General features: G+C 36.5%; 1 protein-coding gene across 3 annotated transcripts in view; it reads right to left on the minus strand.

The window, feature by feature from the left end:
- Nucleotides 1–21,236, minus strand: part of LOC109545395 — a 54,205-nt gene extending 32,969 nt beyond the window's left edge. The window contains exons 1-2 of one of the 3 annotated variants that reach the window (XM_048666707.1): nt 21,022–21,236; nt 5,442–5,491 (exon numbers count right to left, since the gene is read on the minus strand). In XM_048666707.1, the coding sequence (XP_048522664.1) occupies nt 5,442–5,481 (40 nt within the window). In that variant the 5' untranslated portion in view covers nt 5,482–5,491; nt 21,022–21,236. Of the gene's footprint in view, nt 1–5,441; nt 5,495–21,021 lie in introns of all 3 variants that reach the window. The other 2 variants (XM_048666708.1, XM_019916061.2) reach the window with 2 other exon arrangements.
- Between the last annotated feature and the right edge of the window lie 1,792 nt (nt 21,237–23,028).

Here is a 23,028-nt window from a genome sequence, read left to right on the forward strand (position 1 = left end):
GCAAAATTAAGCAATTTTTAATCTTGATCGTTCTTGGAATTTTATGTGGACTTTTTTTCCAAATCGTGCGAAAGTTGATTCAAAACTTAAAGGGTTTAAATTGGTGTTTGGCCTCGAATACACATTTTTTCCACAAGCAAGCTGCAGAAAACTGTCTGTTTTCTTTAAGCACTTTTTAACTTTGATCGTTTTTATAACTTTAGGCGGACTTTCGCTCAAAATGTCTGCACGTTGACTCAAAACTCAAACGGCTTAAATTGCTGTTTGGCCTCAATCACAGAGCTTTTTTCGCAAGCAAGCAGAAGAAAACTGTGTTTTTTGTCAAAGTTTTACAAACGAGAAACATTGGAATGAAGCAAATAAATCGGGCAAAATTAAGCAATTTTTAATCTTGATCGTTCAGGGAACTTTAGGTGGATTTTCCCCCGAATCGTGGGGAAAAATTAAACGGATTAAGTTACACCAGCTTTTTAAAGTTTGGAAAAGACCGCATAGTTTTCTTCACAAGCAATTTATTACAGGACTGTTACAAACCCAACATGTTTCGAGTGTATCATCAGGCCCTGCCCGGGAGTATGAGTAGTTGTGCAGAACATTGTGTATTTCTTACCAACAGTATTTTGAAATCTCTCTGAAAACTCAATGAAATTTCGTCTCTTGAAGCCTGAAAACAAGAATGATTTAAATCTCATCTTGCTGTTAATTTCAGCTTGTCGGTGGTTTGGAGGTCCTCCTAGATGGATTGTTTAATCCTCCGGCACCGCAGCGGCACCATCATGCGGGCAGTTAAATTTGAAAGTCTGCGATCTGCTATTTACAATCGAGTGACTTTTATCATTTTATTTATAAATCCAGTTGGTTGTTTTTAAGTGCAGTGTGCAGCCGCGTTGCATAAGCCTTTAGAAACGGCTCTCGCGCCTATTATGCAACAACTGCCGCAGATAATATGCAGTTGTCTTTGCTCAAGTTAATGAATTGTTTGTTCCAGATATCAGTTCTTACAAAAATCATTGGTTAATGGTGCACGGACCGGCGGTTTTCGCGACCTTGCGAAGAATTAACCGTTCATTGTCTTTCAAACTGGATTTTTTAAGCGATTTACGCGATAAGATACGATCCAGACCTGAAATCAGTCGAATGTGGCTAGTTGAGCCTGGGAGGAGGCTTACATGATGCGAAACTGTAAAAAAACAAGGAATTTTTTGCAGAAAATGGGAATTAACATCTAAAAAATTGACGACCGCAATAGATGGAAGAAAAACTGAAAGACCATCGAAACAACCAGTTTCTAGGCAGGCAATTCTGGCCTTGATGAGCTGATGAACGTTCAAGAAATCAAGCCATCAATGGTTTAGCAGAAAATATGCAAACCGGATCGGTCATGACCTTAAGGCACTCTCACTTTTCTAATGTCGCTGATGAGAACATTTTTCATGTCATTTGGGTAGTTACTAATCATTCAAGAACTTTGTCATCGAGAACAGCAGAAGAAATTTCGTTAATTGGCAACAAAAAAGGTTCTACCCCTCGTACTTGTTGCAAGAAGCTCCTTATTTAGTCTACACTAAGGGAGATTTTGTCGCTTCAGCACAAGTACTTTGTACGAAAATAGTAATGGCTCAAAATTTATAGATTGGCAAATTGGAAATCTTCCAAGGCCCGCTCCAAGACCATCAGAAAAGACAATAGGCAACGCGGGGATAATTATGCAAAAAACAGCAAAACCCCAGTGAAAATTAGGACAATGTCGAAAACATTAATCCTCAGAGAAACGTGCAATTCTTCTTCTTTGCCCAGCTGAAGAGTTATCAAAAACTTCACCCGAAAAACGCAAAAATCTTCCAACGGGCGAAAAAAATTAGCATTTATTTCATTGCAAAACGCGATTCAACTCAGTGTTGAACGCATGGAAATGTAAATGCTCATCACTGAAGTGATTTTTGAAAAAACAAACATGAGGAGAAGATCTGAGAAATGTACAGAAATAAAGAAAAAAGACAGAGTTCCAAAGACACATTTCTCAAGAATGAAGAAAAGTAAAGCAGGAAGAAATAGAAGAAAAAGCCATCAACGCGACCAAAGCTTTGATGATTTCAATGTAAATAAAAGAAGGAGACAAATAAGTTGCAAGTACATAAGAACTTGTTGTGGACGACGACAGTTTTGAAAAAACTTAGGAAAAATTAATAGAAATCTCGCACAAAGTGATAAGATCCCATTTCTCTATGAACAGAAAATCGACCACCAATAACATGATAAATGAGATTGAAGCAGACGTAAAATCGCCTCCCGAAGAAAGAGCTTCAGAACCGGCCAGAATACAAACAGAAGCTCAATCTTTTAAAGATTTTTTAAGACAGAGGTTTTAAAAAATGTTTGACAATATCCCGAAGAATGGCCTAATTTTGAAATTATTGCCGAAAAAACAAGGGGCAAACGATTGCAGAAAATATAAAACCATCAGCTTAATGATCCATGTACTCAACATTTCCAGAAAATTACCTGTCTATTGTAGAATATACAAGCTATGCGACGAAATATTATTCTGCATACTGAAGAAATACGTAGAAAAGCTCCGGAAAATGGTGCAAATAAAACTGTGTGAAATGGAGCACAACTAAATAAAATCCGATATGCAGATGATACCGTCATGCCTGCAGATGAGTTGGAATCGCTTCCGCAGCTAATGTTAAAATGAAAATTGTAAAAAAACTGCGAAATATTGCTTACGAGCTTCGCGAGACTTGGCGCTGCTGTCCGATATTGATAGAGATCGTCCATTTAAATGAACAGGGAGAAAAATGCAGTCGCAACAGAAAGAAAGAACGGTGCATTGGAAAGGACTTGAACAGCGCAGGAAGCTTTGAAACTGTTTCGAACAAACAGTCAAAAAATTATTAACAAAAGGTCTGGAAGTCAATTTGAGCAGTTTTGCGCTCAAAAGCGCCAAGTTAGTTTCGTGAATATTCAGTTGGCTCAAAATGACTTGCACCCTATAACCGCTTGAATGTGAACAAAATTTTTGGCCATTTTGGATCAGAAGGATGTCGTTACACACATATTCTCGTTGAAACCGCAAAAACTTGCAGTGTAAGTACAACAATGTAATATTACAGTAAATAAATTAAATTGTATCAAACCCAACAGATTATTTTCTCATTGGTATTATAGTCGGCCTATTGAATTAGCAGCGTATAATACCAACTCTAAGTTACTAATAGCTGCCCATTTTTAACGTAATAAATTAATTATAGCTGTATTGTAACATTAAGGCGGCTCTGCCTTGGATAGGTGGCATAAACAGCAACTCATTACATGGAGAGTGGCGTATTATTGACTCGCGCCATAAAGTTACATAAATTTGAATGTTTTTGCATCAGTTAGGTAAAGAGTATTTCCGTTTCTTTCACTATCCTGAACTTTTTCCACCAGGCGAACATATAATTTTTGATAAAAGTACGCAGACACGCCTAATTGCCAGCGTAAAACTAACTCATGGTTCACAAAGGCGTAAAATTCGCATATAACACGGTCCAGTGTTCGCCATTATTGTTTGCTAGTAAAACATCATAAGCTCGGGTTCTTTGACATATCTAATGATGTGGGAAATCGGCCAAGTGCTCAGATTGCCCAAAAAAAACCAGTAAAGCGAAAAAAAGCAGGTTAATTTCGTGGATAAAGCCAATGGTGCAGGGAGGAAATCTGGATCAAGTTCGTTCAAATGATAAAAACTCAATTATTCTAATGGAATTTGGCAAAGAACGGGTTTTGATGTTTTAAATTTCCATATAATTAAAATATTTTATGTTACCAAGAAGCCAATTAAATCAAAGACTGGGCCACATGAGTGTGCTCTATGAGCTCCTTAGGTTACCCGGGCCTCACTCCGCTTTCCCCTTGGCTGTCCTTTCCACTGCGGGACAAATTAAAATTTCCACATTTCCTTTTGAAAAATCGGCAGCAGTTGAAGAAATGTATCACAACGTGGCAATTGCAGAAGTTATAGAGCCGAATCTACCCTACAAGCACGCAAAAAAGGTTCTTTCGAGCTGATTCTCACTTTGAGTGAACATTTTTTGAGGACAAACTTGTCGAATGCGATACTCGACAAAATCTGATTCGAACAATTGGGGAAAATGTGTAGCAAAGTGAAACTAGCAGGAGATAAAGAGCCTGCTTTCTTTTATACCAGAGCATTAAAGCCACCTTTCCAGCTGGTCTGATCTTTGAGTAACAATTTTTTGAAGGAAGACCTCTCGAGCTGATCCGAAACAAATTAAGGTTTTAACATCCGAAATTGGAAAATCCTCAACAAATTGGCAAAAAAGTGTCGCAAAGCGAAACTAGTAGGACATATAGTGCTACATTTTCTCTGTTCAACCTTGTGACTTTCTCATGGTCTCTGAGTAAGAATTTCTTTGAAGACAGAACTGGCCAGCAGTTGGAGAAAATTGAAACTCTCAACCATTCAAAAATGGAAAATCACCAACAATTTATGAAAAACCCTAGCAGAGTGCCATTAGCATGAATCACAGACACTAGTTTTTTCTATAGAAGGGTATAAAAATGAAGTTCTAGCTGGTCTCGAGGGACACTTTTTTGGAGACAAACTTGCCAAATCCGATACAAGACAAATTATGATTCGAGCATTCATTTATTAGTATCAGAATGCGGACCTTAGATTCAATTCAATCGCGCTTTTGAGTAGTGGATTAGTATCGGTTGTTGTTCGGTATCGAATTTTTACTCATTATTTACACTAATAATTAAGTTTGTGCTAGAAATTATGTCTGTCCATTGCAGATTTGCTGACAATTTCCAGCTGAGACGTTAATTTATTAGTAACGTTTAAACAAAGTTAAATAATATACAGTATAATAATAGCTATTCAATACATAATGAGTTACATAACTCACCTACTAGTTAGGAGTAATTTATTATTTTTATGTTGATTAAAATACTAATTTGATGAGCTAACAAATAACCGAAATTCGAGTAGTTAACTAGCACGGCTTACGAAAATCTTGCCTTTAAAGAATGAAAAGACAATAGCTGACCCAACTTATTGTAGTGATGAAGAAACGTGAATTAAGCTCTTTAAAAAAATCGGTTGATTAATGTGATATGCCACCGTTACAGTATATGATTTCATAAAGTGCCATTATTTTCAATCCCACAGATCCTGCAATGGATTGTTCGGTCGGAGAATCGGTCGAGAGAAATTTATCACTTTTCAACAATTTTTTTGGCCATTTCGCTTGCATCATCTAATATTGTAAAGATCAGTGTGATATGAGTAAGCGCCGGATCAATTATTACCATGGTTATGTAAACGTTTCTCCTGTTCATGGAGAATTTTTACGGTTTTCTTTGGTTGATTTTTTGCTTTTCATGCTGTTGAGAAACTGTGTGTGGCGATTTATAAAAAATTCTACACTTACCATCTAAAAAAATTCTTTTCATCCTGGTGAAGCTGGACATTACTAAGACTCTGCTGAAACAAGAAATAGTCTGAATTAGAAAAAAAACACGTTTCTACTAGTTTGGAGTAGCTAAATGCAAAAGGCAAAAAATTTAATTATATTTAAAAAAAATTTCGTTTAATATTTTATTTGGTTGGGGCGTTTTTTTCCAGCTGAGCAAATTGTTGTCAAGCACTGCTCTCGCCATCAAAACTTTACAGTTAAGATTCGCAGCCCTCCAATCAGCTCTGTAACTCCGCCTACTTTGGGCGTTTTCTTTCTTTTTCAAGCACACATGTTTACCTGTGCGCCTTGTTGCGCTCATTCTTTCGTTTATCCGACTTATAAGCGAATTTCTGTATTTTAAGCGAAAAATTTCCAAAATTACTTAGAGTATTTAAACTAAAGGTGAAAGGTGGCGTTTGAAACGTTAGCTTGAACTTGGAGAAATTAATATTCATAATCAATCAAATCAATTTGGAGCATTTGAGATTGCAAAATACGGCGTTTTCGAGGGAGTAAGTGATACGTACGACTGATAATTGATGTAGAGTTTTGAAAAAAAATGTAGGTTAATAGAACCGCCTTCACTTCGGTTGTCTTACGTTCTGTAATGATTTGTTATTACAATCGCCTGATACATTTCTTAATTAATACGTAATACCATTTACAAAAGCGATTTATTATTCTAATGTCTTAATAGTTCACAGGCCCTGATTTTAGCCGGGTTTAATTGACAATTCCTGAGCGATTGGGTAATATTGCGACCTTTGGGTCTTATCAACGTTTGCCTGTTGGCTTGCAGTCGCTTTGTTCGAAAAATTTTGCTTTTGTCTTGAGAAATGGCGCTCCAATTGGGTTTTAGACCATAATCGGTTCAGTGAAAATCAACTTTGTGTGCATTCCTACTGACCACAAGTATTCCAGTGACTTGCAATATCCATTACAATGTCAATAAACGTTTGTTCTATTCGAAATTTACGACACACGTTTTTGTTATGCTATTTCATGATTTTTCCATAAACAATCAAATCGTATTATGTCGATTTACTATCTATTGTTGCAGGATTAGCAAACTATTTGTCACTGATAATAGCGACATTATTTCAAATAATTAATTTCCTTTAATGTCGATCTTGTTGTGTAATCAACAGTTTCTCGGTCGTATTGTTCTTTTCTCACCCACATCGACAATACTTGGTGATACTTATCTGTCCTTTGGTCTCAAGACCTCTGCTTGAGCAATGGGTGTTTTTTTCTAGTCCATTCTATTTCACAATGTTTCCTAATCAAAATCACTGTTTTAACAGTTTTATTTAACATCTACCGAAGGAACTCGCTAAAACCATAAACAAACCTTCATTTCCTTATACCTTAGTAAATCTTCTTGTTAGCATCCATCATAATTGATGGCACGTTTGCGGCCAAATGAAACGAAATCGATCCTTGCGATCAATTTACATGCTTTATTTGCGAAAAAAATTAGGCATCAGCCATGAAAGTGAAAGTGCCGATTAGATTTTTGAAAACCGAATTAGCCTAAAATGTTTTATCGTGTTTTTTCAATCTAAATTGCTAATAATTCGACCAGAAGAGACTGTGCCCAACGTTAGGGCTCGAGCCATCAAAGACGGCTTCAACGCAATTAGTTCCAATTAAGCAATTTCCCTCTAATTCGACTGAAACAATGAATTATGTATCGGAGAAATTGGCGTTAATAGAAATTGGCTTCAGTGCTGATTTCGGTGCGCTTCAGTGATCGTTTGCCAAGCAACTGAAGCATCAATTTTTTTAGTCAAAACTGTTTGTAGAAATTATATAATTAGAAACTGGCGGTTTTTTCTAGATTTCAGTCGTCAGAAAGAAGTCACCAGTTTCAAGCAATGGCCCCGAAAGCTCAACACTTTTGAAAATCGTAGATACTGAAAATGGTGAGTATGTAGGCCGTAGTAAAAATAATTTTTTCGGAAGTTTCGCTGGCACGAGTGGCTTCCATCTTCAGCGGCGGTTTGCACGACGCAGTGTGGCATAAATAGTGCGTAATTTAAAGCTCTATTTCGCGATTGTACAGCGTCGGAAGTTAATTGGTTTTCTAACTATCAGTCAAACACTAAGAACGGTTTTTAAAATACGCATTAATTTTGAATTTTTGCGTTTTTTACGACAGCGGAAAAATTCTGAAAAGATGTTTGTTACAAAAAAGTGCGAAATTTAAGGCTCACTCCTGCAATGAGAACTCGAGCTTTGCAGCTCAACCGGATCTGCAAATCTGAACTAAAGATTTCAAGCGGTTGTTAAAACTGTGTTAATTTTGAATTTTCGCTTTTTCCAGGAGAACTAAAAACATTTCCCAAACGGTGCTTGGTATTAAAAAAAAGTGCGCAACTTAAAGCTCTATTTCGGAAAGGTGACATAAGCTTTGTTCCTCAACTCTTTCTCTAAATATGAGCGAAAAAACTAAAAGCGAAATATTTTCCCATTCAAGGTTCACTTTCTAAAAAGGCCATTTGAGGCCACTGAATCGACTTTTCAATTCTCTATCCAACGATGCCAAAAGGAATTCTGTGGCTCGAATGGTTCTTGAGAAACTTCGAAAAAAGCAGCGTCATGTTCAAGTGGATTTTGCAACTCAAAAAAAAACCACGCAAATCTTAAACTTCTTGATTTCAAGCATTTTTTGAGGAAACTGCCAATATTTCCTTATCCATGGCCCACTTTCTAAAAAGGCCATTTATTTCTGTCTAGAATGATGTACAAATGAGCGTCCTTGCCTCTGAGAAATAAGCAAAAATGGGATGGAAAACATGAAATTTTGGCATAATCTTGCACCTAAGTGTGTGATATTAAAATTTCGCTTTCTGGGCCAAAACTATTCGAATTTCCTCAATCACGTTGTTACGACTGAATCGACTTTTCAATTCTCTATCCAACGATGCCAAACGAATTCTGTGGCTCGAATGGTTCTTGAGAAACTGCGAAAAAAGCAGCGTCATGTTCAAATGGATTTTGCAACTCAAAAAAAAACCACGCAAATCTAAAACTTCTTGAATTGAAGCATTTTTTGAGAAAACAGCCAACATTTCCCCATCCAGGGTTCTGTCTAGAATGATGTACAAATGAGCGTTCTTGCTCATTTTGCCTCCGAGAAATGAGCAAAAATGGGATGAAAAACATGGAATTTGGCATCATCTTGCACCTAAGTGTCTGATATTCAAATTTGGCTTTCTGGGCCAAAACTATTCGAATTTCCTCACTCACGTTTTTACGGCTGAATCGAGTTTTCAATTCTCTATCCAACGATGCCAAAACGAATTCTGTGGCTCGAATGGTTCTTGAGAAACTTCGAAAAAAGCAGCGTCATGTTCAAGTGGATTTTGCAACTCAAAAAAAAAACACGCAAATCTGAAACTTCTTGATTTCAAGCTTTTTTTGAGAAAACTGCCAACATTTCCCCATCCATGGCTCACTTTCTAAAAGGGCCATTTATTTATCTCTAGAATGATATACAAATGAGCGTTCTTGCTCATTTTGCCTCCGAGATCCGAGAGAGTAAGTAACTATTCAAACAAACATTGTTTACTATCCTCAGGCCTTTTTGAAACAATCAATTGTTTTTAGTAACAGTTGCAGGCTCTACACAAGCCCATGTGTAAGCAGAAATAAATATTTACAACGCGATTTTGCGTTTCTTGTAAAGCCTGACCAAACTTTACATATTCTCAAAGGCCGACCACCGTCTGTTTCGGCATTGTGAACCAATTTTGCAATTTCCTGTCAATGTTTTACATACTGATTAGCCCGGTTTTGTTCGTAATGTTTTCTCGAATCGGTTTTCAGCTACGCAACATTACAACAGACATAAACAATTACAAGCCAGCAATTATTTTCTTGGGATTTTAATTGGGAAATGCTGGGGAAAATGGTCGAGTGGGCCAGTTATTCGGTGGCGGTTTCTTCCTGATATCTTGCGCGATTTCTGATCGTTGTACTACGACAAACCTTTTAAATAATTAGAAAGTACTGCATTGAGACCTTGGCAAGAGGTCTTTCAACATTATTAAATTGCTAACGGAATTTCTACGTTTATAGAATGTTTTATATCGGCGACCTTGTCTGCGCTACACTCTATTAAGTAATCATTTATAAACAAGACAGATGCTCATCTCCATTCTTCACTGATATATTCCTCAGGTCATGTAATTAATTGGTTTCGTAGCTGGTTTATCTCAGGGAGAAATACCTTCCACTAGTGGAAACCTTCTCTGCTGGCAATATCGACTTATTTAACTAACCGAACGGAATGCATAAGATGGCTATTTCGTATTCATACACGTTATGGTAACACTTCCTCGGTTCTATTTAAAATCGTACAACTTTCATTTTCACGCAAATATTGGTGATCTGACTTAATTTTATTGCTTATGCTGCCCAGCTCAGGTCATCGTGCATTATTCAAAGGATCGCCAGTTCAACAGCTTCAGCAGTTGAATTTTAGTTCGGTTTTTTAAATTTAGATCCTCCATCCTCCTTCTTATAGTCCAAATAGAAATTAACATTGCAGACCAACGTAAACGAGCAGTTTTTGCCATATTTAGCCCAACTTTCTACATAATAATCATTATTACGTAGCGGTCTATTTATTCCAGTTTTTGTAAGACAGTTTATTAAATAAAGGTTTATCTGCTGATTTATTGTTGTGATAACTCCAGATAAGGCCAACAATAACTAGGAGATCGGACAATGTGAATCGTTTACGTAACGCATTGTCCAGATAAAGGCCAGAAAATGAAAGTGGAATTTTTGTACGTGGGAATTCCTGAATGACGAAAAAAATGTTGTTGACGGACATTAGATTAGATTGAAATGACACAAAAAAGAAACGAAATTTAGGCAGCATTTTTTATAAGAAAAATTCATAGTGATGAGAATGATAGGAGTTGAGGAGCGGTGCAATCGGCGGTCGTTTCCCATGCCTCAGTGACCCCCAGCCCATTTAGTTCACACCGAAAGAGAGATTAATCATTTTGTCTTTAATTGGCTATAAATCGATTACAAGTCAAACAATTCTCACGATTGTTATGAAAAAGTGTTAACTGTACTTTAGTGTGTAAATATGTAAAAGGACCAGCACTGGGGCGTTAAAGGTGTTAATTACTAATCGGTTCTGTTGCGCAGTTTATTAGTTGAATTAGTTTCCAGGCAAGCACACCATTGGAACGATCATAGGTGGTTCCAATTGGTTCCATTCTAATGTGTGGTTTGCCTCCGAGCATTGTTGTTTCAACAAGACGCTGGTGCGACCTTCGAAATTATTTAGCAAAAAAGTCCTCTATTTTATTACAGTTTTAGTACCATTATGTGGTCCTTCGTCTGCCATTCTTCATAGTTCAAGGCGACGGTTTGTCTTTCCGGGTTTAGATTTCTCCTGAGCATAAACAACTAGAAGCGAATTATATTTATTCGTATCAACAGCTCTAATATCTTCAACATGGTTTTCCGGTGGCCTTTTAGGGATTGGTTGGTAATCAACTCCTTCGCTTAATGAGTCAGAAACGCACTATTAATTTATAAACAACACGAGGATATTATCTAATACCGCAATTGCATAGTTGATTTTGAAAAAATCTACCCACCAGCCAACACGGTGTAATTAAACCTGGTATTGTTGGGTAGTCATATAACTTATTGGATTTTGTTTATTTATTTGTAAATATGTGAAAATGTTATCCCCAGAAATTTGGGGATTCGGAGTTTAATTTTATTAATTTCTTTCTTAATAAATCATTCAAATGAACACACTTCAATCCTCGGTTATTCGATGAATTATTGCAGGATAGAGCCTTAAATTGCGCACTTTTTCCCCAAAGGTCGCTTTAGAAATGTGTCTAGTTTGCATGCAAAATACGACAATTCAAAATTGATGCGAGTTTTGAGAACCGCTCTTAGTATTTGGCTCATCTTTAGAGAACCAGTTGAGCTGCAAAGCTCCAGTTACACTTCCGGAAAAGAGCTTTAAATTGCGCACTTTCTTAAGCCAAACATTGTTTCAGAAATGTTTCTAGCGTTCACGCAAAATACAAAAAATCTAAATAATTGAGAGTTTTTAAAACCGCGCTTAGTCTTTAGCTCATATTAAAAAAACTAGAAAATCCCGCAATTTTTCAAAAAATGGCAACGAAATCATTACCACTTCAAGCACGCCATGACATATCATACAATTAGAGTTTGAAAAAAAGCAACAAAATTCATGTAAACTTGCTAGATTGAAACCGACCATTAAGCAAACAGAGAATGCCACAAAAGTTTGTTCCTATTAGTCCCGCCGATCAAAAAAAAAACAGCACAAATTACAATTTTCCTCGTTGTGCTCGAATACAGAAATTAAAATACATATGAATTAAGAAACGTTTCACCGCCGATTTAGCATAAAAAACGCTTCATGCATGATTCTTTCATTAATTTTGGTTGCGTTTCCAAAAAAAAAACCGTTGAGCAATTGAATTGAAACTAACATGCTAACAAACGTTGGTTTGTTTGAAATACTCTTTGTAATGGTTACCAATTACAATTTGTTACGGAATTTCACCCAACCAAAAAAAAATTCGAAATAAAAAACGAAAATATTGCTTTACTTTGGGCGCAAACTGGAAAAATCAACTTCAACCTTACTGTTAACTTAATCGTTGCCGTTTAACCGGTTTTAAATGCCCAGTTAGACGCAGTGTAGTAATTCACCGTAATGTTGAAAACTGTTCTAGCCAAAACTAGAACCATATAGAAGAATCTAGCGGTTCAACATATGAGTGGAACAAACCAAGCCACAAAAGGTATATGTTGGAAGAAGACGGCCAATATTGCGCGTCACACAATCCCCGCCCACTTTCAGTTGGTTCGTCTCTTTCCAATGCACACATTTATGACCCATCCTGGTTGCACTCATGCCTGGCCTGCATAAGGCTGCATCACGAACGCATATAATATGCAATCAAGGGAGTTATGCAATATTTCGACAGCAACCCGTAAATCTCAAAGAAAGTGAGTCGAGATGGGAACTTCTTATAGATTTCATATTGTGCAAACACCAATAGCAAAGATCATGCCAGGATCATTATCTGCGGCTGATTGTTCGGATGATGATGGGCAAAGGTTACTTTATGCTTGGTCATGTGTGTTGCATACAATAATTGTACTATTAAATTATATTTTGTAGTTCAAGTTTATATTTTTTTGTAGAAATGGGGTTCCACACGTCCACAGCATGACAAAACGGTTAATTAGAAAGAGAAAATCATTTCTAATACAGTATTGAAATGAAATCACAGTTAATTGATCTTAATCGCAAGAAATCATACTTTCTGCTGCTTTATTATCCATAACGTTATGACAGTAGATATTATTCTAATTAAGTCGATCATTGAATAACGAAGTGTCCTTTAGTGTAATTTATTTTCTTCGGAGTTTCTCTTTTGAATCAACTGCATGATTAATACTCTAATCTAATCTAAAAATGAAAAAAATTTCAAGCAGTTCAAATTCAGTGAAATGCGATTTAAATCCATCTCTTAGCTTGAACATGGCTTTTATCAGATTTAATCAACAACTTCAGTTAGTAGAATGAACTGTCTTTTCCTTTTTTTCTGTTTTTACAAGTAAAATCGTGCAAATAAGCAACTGCACTATGGAAATAAAAATACAAAACATATAAGAAGCAAAAGCCAGATCAAAGTCGTTTTCCGCTTCAACAGTATATTGAAATCTCATCTTTAATTAAGAAGTTAAAGCCCCTTTTGACGCCGAGAAAACAATAGGAAAAGCCTTCGCGATTGTATGCTAATGGCACTTCACTTGTTCCACTATTTGCTTTTGTTTGATCGAACTACTCCGCATAAATCTCGATTCAAGTGTTTCGGTCGAGTGGCCAATAGAAAATGTTAGAAAATCGAACAATTAAAAATCGAGCACATATTTTTGCGTGCATTGTATGATAATGTGTGCTGCGTATACCAATGATACCCAAAAGTGAATTTTATAGTTTAGCGCTGATCTTCTGCCTTCTCAATTAATATATTCCATGGAAAATCGCACGAATCAATGTGAAAGTGCTTTTTCTAGGCTACGCACAGAAGCATTCTGAGCAAGTACGCAATTAATCAAAAGAATTACTTGAGCAGGCCGGGTAATTCTGCAAGTAATAAATTTATCATTTAGTCCCCAATTTGCTTCTAAGAATAATTAAGTCAATTAATTACAGGTGTTGAATAGGTCAGTGCCTGCAGCCGAAATGATTAGTGATGAAATGGTTTGCCATTTTTACGTCGATCATTATTTATTTATTGTTGTGTCAGCTGAATGTTTTTATTAGTTAAAATGGCTGTTATTTTTTAAATGTTAACGACTTTATTTGCATAAAGCATTCGAGTCTGACATATCTCTAAAATTACATAGCTTTGAGTGATGCAGAAGAACATAAAAATATAACTAGAATAGACCAGAATTGATGAAGTTGCAAACTCATTCTTAGCGCAGCTAATTAATATTGTTCACCACATTGCGTTAAAATAAACCTTTTGTTCCGCCACTGCATTTAATTGGAAACTATTCCCACATACAACACAATACCTTATAAGCAATTAATTCGATATGCTATGATTCTTTAGGCACATTGAAAGTATCGGTTGCAAAATCGCTTCGGGTATTATTTGATTTGACATTTCGATTTCGGTTAAAATAATTACAGATTGCGACGATTCAAATGACAATCTCACGGGAATATCAACTTTAACATTCGCCGAAACTGTCGTTTTGCCCACCCCCTGTAACGTGGACGGCCACAGCGCGCCGCCTCCCGCGCTTGCTATTGGTGGGAAGAAGTTATTTCCATAGTAACACAGGAGGCTGCCCTAAAAGTACGCTGATACCAGGGAGATTTCAATAGTTCAACTTGTATATTTCCAGGAAGTTTTTAAACTATTAATGCCTGTGAGGTGAATGAGATGGCAGTTTTATTAAAGGCATTTCCCTTCTGGTCGGCTCCACTAAATGGCCTAAACTAGCTTAAGTTCGACTTCCTTAGACGCAGACATGTGGGCAGGCGACTAATTACTCTTTCGAATTTTCTCCAATTAAACCAATTAATACTGTTTCTAGGCCCGTGATTAGACAACACGCCATTTGCATGCAAGTTGAGCTGAGTTCAACTGTATTTTATTCTGTTACGTATAAAGGAAATTAAGTACTTCTTTATATACAATTTGATATGATACAATGTCTCAGGTATGTTTTTCTTGTCGAATGACGTTGCATTTAGCCATTAGGTGCGCTCGAAAAATGCAAAACCTTGCCAGTCTCGCTATCACTTTCCGCTCCTGGTGACACGGAATTCTTCTCGCATCTAGGACGAATTCTTCTAGTCGTCTTCATCTTCATTTCGCGTGATTAACTGCAATAAGCCATCGATTTCTTTCATAATTTTCGCGTGTTTTGCATATTCATTTCAAGCGAATTGTTCCGTTACTGTGGATTATGCAAAGGATCTTGTAATAAATATGAGACATTTTAAGACGATTTTAGGCGTTTTCTTCAAATGCTTTGAGTTTTACGCAAATTGGGAGGAAGCAACAATGGTTCGAAACGCTGTTAATGCGTGACACGCTCAAGTTTAGGAGAAAATTTATTAAAGCTTTCACAATAATTCATATGAATAAGGGAAAGTGCGATTTCATACAGGGTGTTGGAAAATCTAAGCTGCAGAATTTGGTGCCAGGTTTTTAAACATTTCTAAATCCTTCCTTTGGAGTCGCTCCTAAATGTATAGAAGTTTCGTCGATTTTTTTGACAAAAACTCAAATTATGCTTATCACGCTGAAATAAATATTTCAGGCGAATTAAAAAGAAAATAATTTAAAAACTACATTACATACATGCAACATAAGTGCATAAAAACTGTTTTTCTTTTAGAAAACGTTCTCTAAAAAAATAGTTTATGAAAAGTTATTCCGAGTTAAAAGAGCTCTCTTATAAAGGGTGTTCAAAAATAAACGCCACAAATTTAGGTGGTTCCGCACAGGCAGGTTTCCAAAGTTGCCAAGAACTGAAAATATCTGGAAACTGGCTAAATAAAATTAGCCTCTTTTTGGAACTGTTTGACTGTGAAAATGTGTAAAAATCTCAGACTTCTAAAAAGAAAAATCATCAAAACTTTCAAAATAATTCATACGAATATTGGCACAAAGCGCTGTTTTATACAGGGTGACCGCGATCAAACGCCATAGAATTTGGTGACAGGTTTTAAAATATTTATAATTCCTTCGGAGTCAAAGTCGGGTTTAAATGTGGCTCTTTGTATTTTTCGCCGGTTTTTTCGATAAAAATTCAAAATATGCTGATCAGCTAACTGGTTAACGAGAAAAAAGGCGTTTTCTCCAAACATATCGAGGTTTTCGCGAAGTAAAAATAAAAATAAATGATTGAAAAACGCTGTTAAAATGCATAACAACCGCAAATTTCTTAGGACAAAAACCACAAAAGCTTCCACAATAATTCATATGAATATTGACAATAGCTGTTTTATACAGGGTGACCCCAAATAAAAACCGTAGATTTGATGGCAGGTAAGTAAATCATTGATTCGAACTTAAAATCGGCTCTAAAAGTACGCCCTCATTTGTTACACCGATTTATTTGCCAAAAACTCAAATTAAGCTTATCAGACAACTGACCGACAGAAGATATTTTAGGAATTTTCTTTAAATACGTCCAGTTTTTCGCGAATTAACACAATTTAAGAATGTTCAAAATATGCTCTTAAAATGCGTAAAAACCCCAGACCTCTAAGAAGCAAAACCATAGAAGCCTACAGAATAGTTTACATGAATATTGGAAAGTGCGGTTTTATACAGGATGTCTTCAAATAAACGCCACAGATTTGGTGGCAAATTTTGAAAAATGAATAATTCTTTCAAAGTTAAAGTCGGCTTTAAAATTGGCTTCTTACTTGTCACACCGAATTTTTTCAGGCAACTCCCTAACAAAAAAATAGTTTAGGCATTTCCTTCAAATATGTCGAGTTTTACGCGAAATGAAAAAAATAATGATTAAAAAACGCTTAAAGAAGAGAAAGAACCATCAAAGCTTTTATAACAAATCATGTAAATATTGGAAAACGTAGTTTTATACAGGGTGTTTGAAAATAATCGCCTCAGAATATGGTGGCAGATTTTCCCAAACCATTCGTTCGCCCTTAAAGTCGCCTCTGAATTTGTCTCTTTCTATGCTTTGCAGGTTTTTGGGCAAAAACTACTAACCTGGCAACAGGATTAATTAAAATAAAATTGTATATTTAGGGCAAAAGCCGACTACAATTAAAGTGTAGATTTTCATTTCCGTGGTCTCCAAGTGCAATCGATCACATTTTCTCTCAACTAAGCGTTTCACTGAAAAACTCATGAGACAGAAAATATTGCCAATACAAATAGCGCTCTGATGCGCTGGTAGTTTATAGAGAAAAATAACGCATTTAGATATATGGGACTCCAAAGACATGATAACACAAAAAATCTTGGCAGATGATATCGCCATTATTGTACAAGGAAGGAAAGACCCTGCTGCAGCACCGCAACTGCAAAACGACTATTGAGAGGTGGCAGAATCCAGCAAGAAAAACGGACTAATTTAATTAAAGTTTCGTCTTCAACCAAAATAATTTTGAAGTTTTTCATGTGAATTCATTCAAAAAAGGCCCACGAAACCGATTAGAACCAAAGTAAATTTGAATATAAATTAAAAAATCTGCATTCATCTGCCGAGTTAACGGATGGGCGTTTTTTCGCAATTGGTCTGGAACAAGAAATGAAAACAATAGCAGCCCAATGTCATATCAATAAATGCCTATGCAAATTTCCACTATTATAAACTAGTTTGATTTCCTAGTAGCGAGCGGCTTCAACCTGCTAATTTCGGGCGTGGGCCGTTTTCTATTAAGTTCCTGCTGCGATCATCCAGATCAATTGAAAAAAAACCATCTTATTGACAAAGTCTGCAAGTAACCACACTATAATAATTCAGCACAGCAAATGTACTTGACTTAGTTAAATTCACACTCCAGAATACATTTCACATTTCGCTATTAATTTAACGTGTTTGCCAAAGGTCAGCCGTGAAGAATTTACTAGTTATGTAAACGCTTGGCTCTATTATCGTAATTGATAATTAACGAGCATCTTCAGTTATGAAAAGTTTATGATTATTGGGTCGTGAAGGTGCAAGTGGCCAATAAAATTCGCCGTATCACATCGAGCGTTGTTGCACAACGGAAACCGTTAAGTTTATATTCAGGTTTTCTATGGTAAACCCGAAAGCATGAACCAGTTCACTGGGTAAAATTGGTCATGTGAAAAAAATCTACATTTACTGTATAAAATTGCTAAATTAATCAGAGACTGGAAACATAATGCACGAATACGGTAACCTACTATTGTAAACTCAGAAAAACGGTCACTTAAAGTAAATGTTGTTATTACATACGCTCAAAACGGCGTGGGTTCATTATATAACTCACTATTAGAAGAGTAAAGTGGGGCTTTACTGAAATGGGGTATTATTATGATGGGCTTTCATCAGGTCAAGACATGGAACTCACATTGTTTCTTATTCTTATTGCTAATTATGTATGTGTGGGTTTTCACCTTTTCAAGCTGCATTGCTTTCCTAAAGAATGATCTAGACATCATATGTCTAAAACATGTCATTTATAAGCCATTCTGTCAAATTAGTCTAGTGTCAAATGGCGTTGGAGAATCCGCCTAAGAGGCGGTATGTCTATATTTCAACAAGTGGCAGGTTTTTTCCGTTTTTCTACAAAAAGTTAAAAAGTTTCTGAAAGGAAAAGTTTTACTTCATGGTTTTGTAGCGTTTTGTTGCCCAGTAGAGCGATTTTTATCTGACAAAAGTGAATTTGAAAATTGGGTTTCGTCTGACGTTTGCTGTCAAGATAGATGCGGGAAAGGCTGGCTGATAGTAAGAACAAGTTTTCTAATCTTTCAGTTTCAGTTAGCTGGAAGTTAAAGCTTTTAGTTCGTTTTTTAACTCAAACTTCGCTTTGAATTATGGTCGTTGTTTAACTTGCAAAAATAGTATTCAGGCAAGGAAAAGAAAGAAAAATGTTTTCTCAAAGAAGATGGTTTTTGCAAATATTTTGTTGCATTTTTCGCCTGATCTCTAGCTGCGAAAAGTGAATTTGAAAATTATTCTTTTTCTGACGTTTCCTATCAATAAAGAGAAAACTTTAGCTTGTGTCTAAGGGCAACCATAAAAGTCACTGGTTTTATTATACCGATTTTTTTAAACATTGAAAGTTAAAGCGCTTGGCTCGCCTTTATAAAACTTAGATTCTCAAATCTTTAAAGTCTCGTAGTCACATTTCGCAAAATTAGTGCACTTAACCTTGCAAAAGTAGTGACTAGTAAGTTGCTTCAGTAGCCCAAGTTATCTCATCTAAGATATGTCAATTCACAGCTCAATTTGTCAAATTAGTGAATTATTTGGGCATAGAAAACACTGTGCGCAGCTCGCCTCGTATATTTTACGAAAAATTGCAGGTTTTTATCCACCAAAGGAAAAGTTTATCTTTAACGCTTTCTAGTGTTTTTCCTGCCAAAAAAGTGATGTTTCCTTGTAAAAGAAATTTTAAGATCAAGAATTTCTGACGTTCAATGTCAAGATGGATAAAAGCTTGACAAATAACAATTTGCAACCACTGAAACAAGCGAATTGTTATACTTGTTCGATAATTTAAGTGCACATTTGCAGTATTTAAATGGTTACTTGAATTCGTTAATAAAATCAATTTACTCTGAATTGGCTTCAAGCTAAAACTATTGACTCGCTTTAAAAAAAATGTTTTGAAGTATCCCCATCATTTCATTCGCTTGCAAAAATAGTGTTTAGTTAATTACTCCATTTGTCAGTGAAAGCTGTCTAAAAAATGTCAGTTCATGGGCCATTTTGTCATTTTGTCATGGCGCTGAGGACACAATGTGCGCCTTGATCCGCCTATAATTTGTAACAAATTGTTATCCATTTTTGAGCCATAAGTTGAAGATTTTCTAGACGAGAAAATATTTGTTCAATGTTTTGTTTATTTTTGCTGACCGGTAGAGCGATTTTCCGTTGACAAAAGTGAGTTTTAATAATTGGGCTCTATCTGAATTTTGGTGTCAAATTCGACAAGGGCTTCTAACAACCGAAAGGTGCGAATAACTTTTTTAGTTGCGGTGAGATGCGGATGATTTGAGGTGTTTGAAGCATGAAGTAGTTAAATGAGAAACGGAGACTGAATCAGCCTCATGGTAACCGCGATTTTCTCAACTGACACTTTTACCTATCTTAAATTGAAAACTTGAATCCCCGTTAATTCGGTAAAGAAAATTTTGGAATACTTAGGATTATTTTAGGGCTCTAAAGTCTCGTGATTGTTTTATTGAGCTGCAAAAAGAGTATTCAGTTAACTTCATATTTGACAAAAGTCAATGTAAAACTAACTTCAAACTGTCTTAAAAACGTCAAATTAGTCTGTTCTTTATGGCGTTTAGGAAACACTGTGCACCAGACGCTCCGTCGATATTTCCTAAAATTTCCGGGTTTCTTCCATTTTTGTGTGAGACGTTGAGGTGTTCTCAAAGGGGAAGTTTGCCTTCAACGATTGGTGGTTTCCTCCCGACTAATAGAGTGATTTACAGTTAAAAAAGTGAATTTTAAAATCGGGCTGTTTCTGACGTTTGCTGTCAAATTGGTCAACACCTTAAGAAGCACGCATTAACAACGAGGAGAAGCAAAAATACTTCATTAAATTCCCATTCGGAGTATTTGCGATTCTTCTCAGCTAAGAAAATGAGCAACTTAATGTGGTAAGAGCGGCTTTTCGAATCTTTTAGCTCCCAACTCGCTTGAATTCAAACTATGTCTACAAACGAATTTAAAAAAAATGGAAGATCTTTTCAAAACTTTAACGTGCAAAAAATTTAATAATTTGTGGCACTAAGTGAATATAAAAAGCGCAAAATCAGGCAGTTATAATGTTATAATAAGCAAACCATGCACTAAATGAAGTCATCTGCTAAACCAAGTAGCTAAATTTTCATGTAACCGAACACATAACAAAGACAGGCATTGTATGCTTTAAAAGCGTCAAAATCCATCAAACAGTCAAAGAAGGATTTTTTTGCCGCAGATTAGCAGTCGCAGTGAAAGTTTTATGTCATCATATGATTAACTTGATCGACGGATTCTTACAAGGAAGACGATAATGAACCCATAATTCTCCTGCATTAGCGAGCAAATAGTGCACCTTTGAACTCTTGGGTTGAATTTTCGTTATACTAAATTGACTCATTGAATCTGATTAAGTTGAATTTAACGGGAAAAAAAATGATAGATGAGACCTAATATTTCAATTCATCTGAAAGAAGTCAACCAGAAGAAGAAGAATGTTCTGTTTCCATCCAGCAAAGATTCGCGGTGCGGCAAAACTGAATTTGAAGTACCTCAAAGTAGCCAGTCTTACCTGTTCGAAAATAGTCCTCAAGTAGCTCCAAGCATGCCATTATCCCGTTTTTTAATCCCGCAAACACAACACTTGCATCACACGCTGATCGTAGAAGGCGCACGTTGCAGTACCACCGAATATCGGAAAGAGTTGCACATCGCTTGGTCGGACCGCACCGCAGGAACCACCGGTACTGACACGATCTCTTGCAGCAAGCACCAAAACAACAGAACGCAACGGCCTTCTCTTCGGCATGGCCTACCTGGCGCAGCTACAGTGTTAAGTCTAGGTGCAGAACGTGGAACCACCAGCGATCAAAGACATATATATGAAAGTGTGCAAATACAAGGCGATCGGTAGTCATTGATGGCGAAAGGTGGGCTAATTAAGGAGAACCAAAACTGGCGGCTTTAAATTCTGATCGATGACGAAATCCATCTAAATCCACTCGTTGGTTCTCATTAAGCATTATTAATCTACAGATGAACGTATAGCGAAATTAAAATGCAACGTATGGATATTGCGTCGATTAACAGTCACCAGAACGCATCAGGAAGTCAACTAGAGCCGCCATAAAAACAATATGAAACCGTCTTCCGTTCAGCAACAGCCAATGTATACATTAATTGGTCTCGGCTTGGTCTTCCTGTCATGTCACATGGAAAGTGAGAGTCATCGTTTAAGGCACCCAAATCTGGTTAACATTCAAGTTCATCGAGCAAGGCGAAGAGTTTTGGTGACCGAAATCCGATTTGGAACACTCTCACTAATGTTGAAAAATGCCGATGAATCGATTAAGAACATTGAAGATTATTGTGGGCAAGAGTAACGAGCTGCTGGAAATTTGGGAATTTTTGATAATGAGAAGGCGAAGCAAGAAAACAGTGGGTGTTGGATGGTGATGAACCATTATGGTGAAATCACGCAAGACCAAGACCAAGACATTGTTCCTGTCCAAACCCGAGGAATTTGTGGTAGGCATTCTACAGACCCTCTGTATATCCTCCGTTTTTCAATCAAGGGCGGGTCATGGGGGTCATAACCCCCCCATTTAATTATCTATCCAACGATGCCAAAACGAATTCTGTGGCTCGAATGGTTCTTGAGAAACTTTGAGAAAAGCAGCGTCATGTTCAAGTGGATTTTGCAACTCAAAAAAAACCACGCAAATCTAAAACTTCTTGAATTCAAGCATTTTTTGAGAAAACGGCCAACATTTTCTTATCGATGGTTCACTTTCTAAAAAGGCCATTTATTTCTGTCTAGAATGATGTACACATAGGCGCTCTTGCTCATTTTGCCTCCGCGAAATGAGCAAAAAGGGGACGAAAAACATGAAATTTTGGCATAATCTTGCAATTAAGTGTCTGATATTCAAATTTGGCTTTCTGGGTCAAAACTGCTCGAATTTCCTCACTCACCTTGCTACGACTGAATCGACTTTTCAATTCTCTCTCCAACATGCCAAAAAGAATTCTGTGGCTCGAATGGTTCTTGAGAAACTTCGAAAAAAGCAGCGTCATGTTCAAGTGGATTTTGCAACTCAAAAAAAAAACCCGCAAATCTAAAACTTCTTGAATTCAAGTCTTTTTTTGAGAAAACCGCCAACATTTCCCCATCCATGGTTCACTTTCTGAAAAGGACATTTATTTCTGTCTAGAATGATGTACAAATGAGCGTTCTTGCTCATTTTGCCTCCGAGAAATGAGTAAAAACGGGACGAAAAACATGAAATTTTGGAATAATCTTGCATCTAAGTGTCTGATATTCAAATTTCGCTTTCTGGGTCAAAACCACTCGAATTTCCCCAATCACGTTGTTACGACTGAATCGAGTTTTCAATTCTCTATCCAACGATGCCAAAACGAATTCTGTGGCTCAAATGGTTCTTGAGAAACTGGGAATAAACACCATTTAGTTATCTCTAGAATGATGTAAAAACGAGCATTCTTGCTCATTTTGCTTCCGAGAAACATGCAAAACGGGACGGAAAACATGAAATTTTGCAATAATCTTGCGCCACCC

The sequence above is a fragment of the Dendroctonus ponderosae genome, unplaced genomic scaffold, assembly GCF_020466585.1.
Source record: "Dendroctonus ponderosae isolate FM_Combo_2020 unplaced genomic scaffold, Dpon_F_20191213v2 Dpon_F_20191213_5, whole genome shotgun sequence".
NCBI lineage: Eukaryota > Metazoa > Arthropoda > Insecta > Coleoptera > Curculionidae > Dendroctonus > Dendroctonus ponderosae.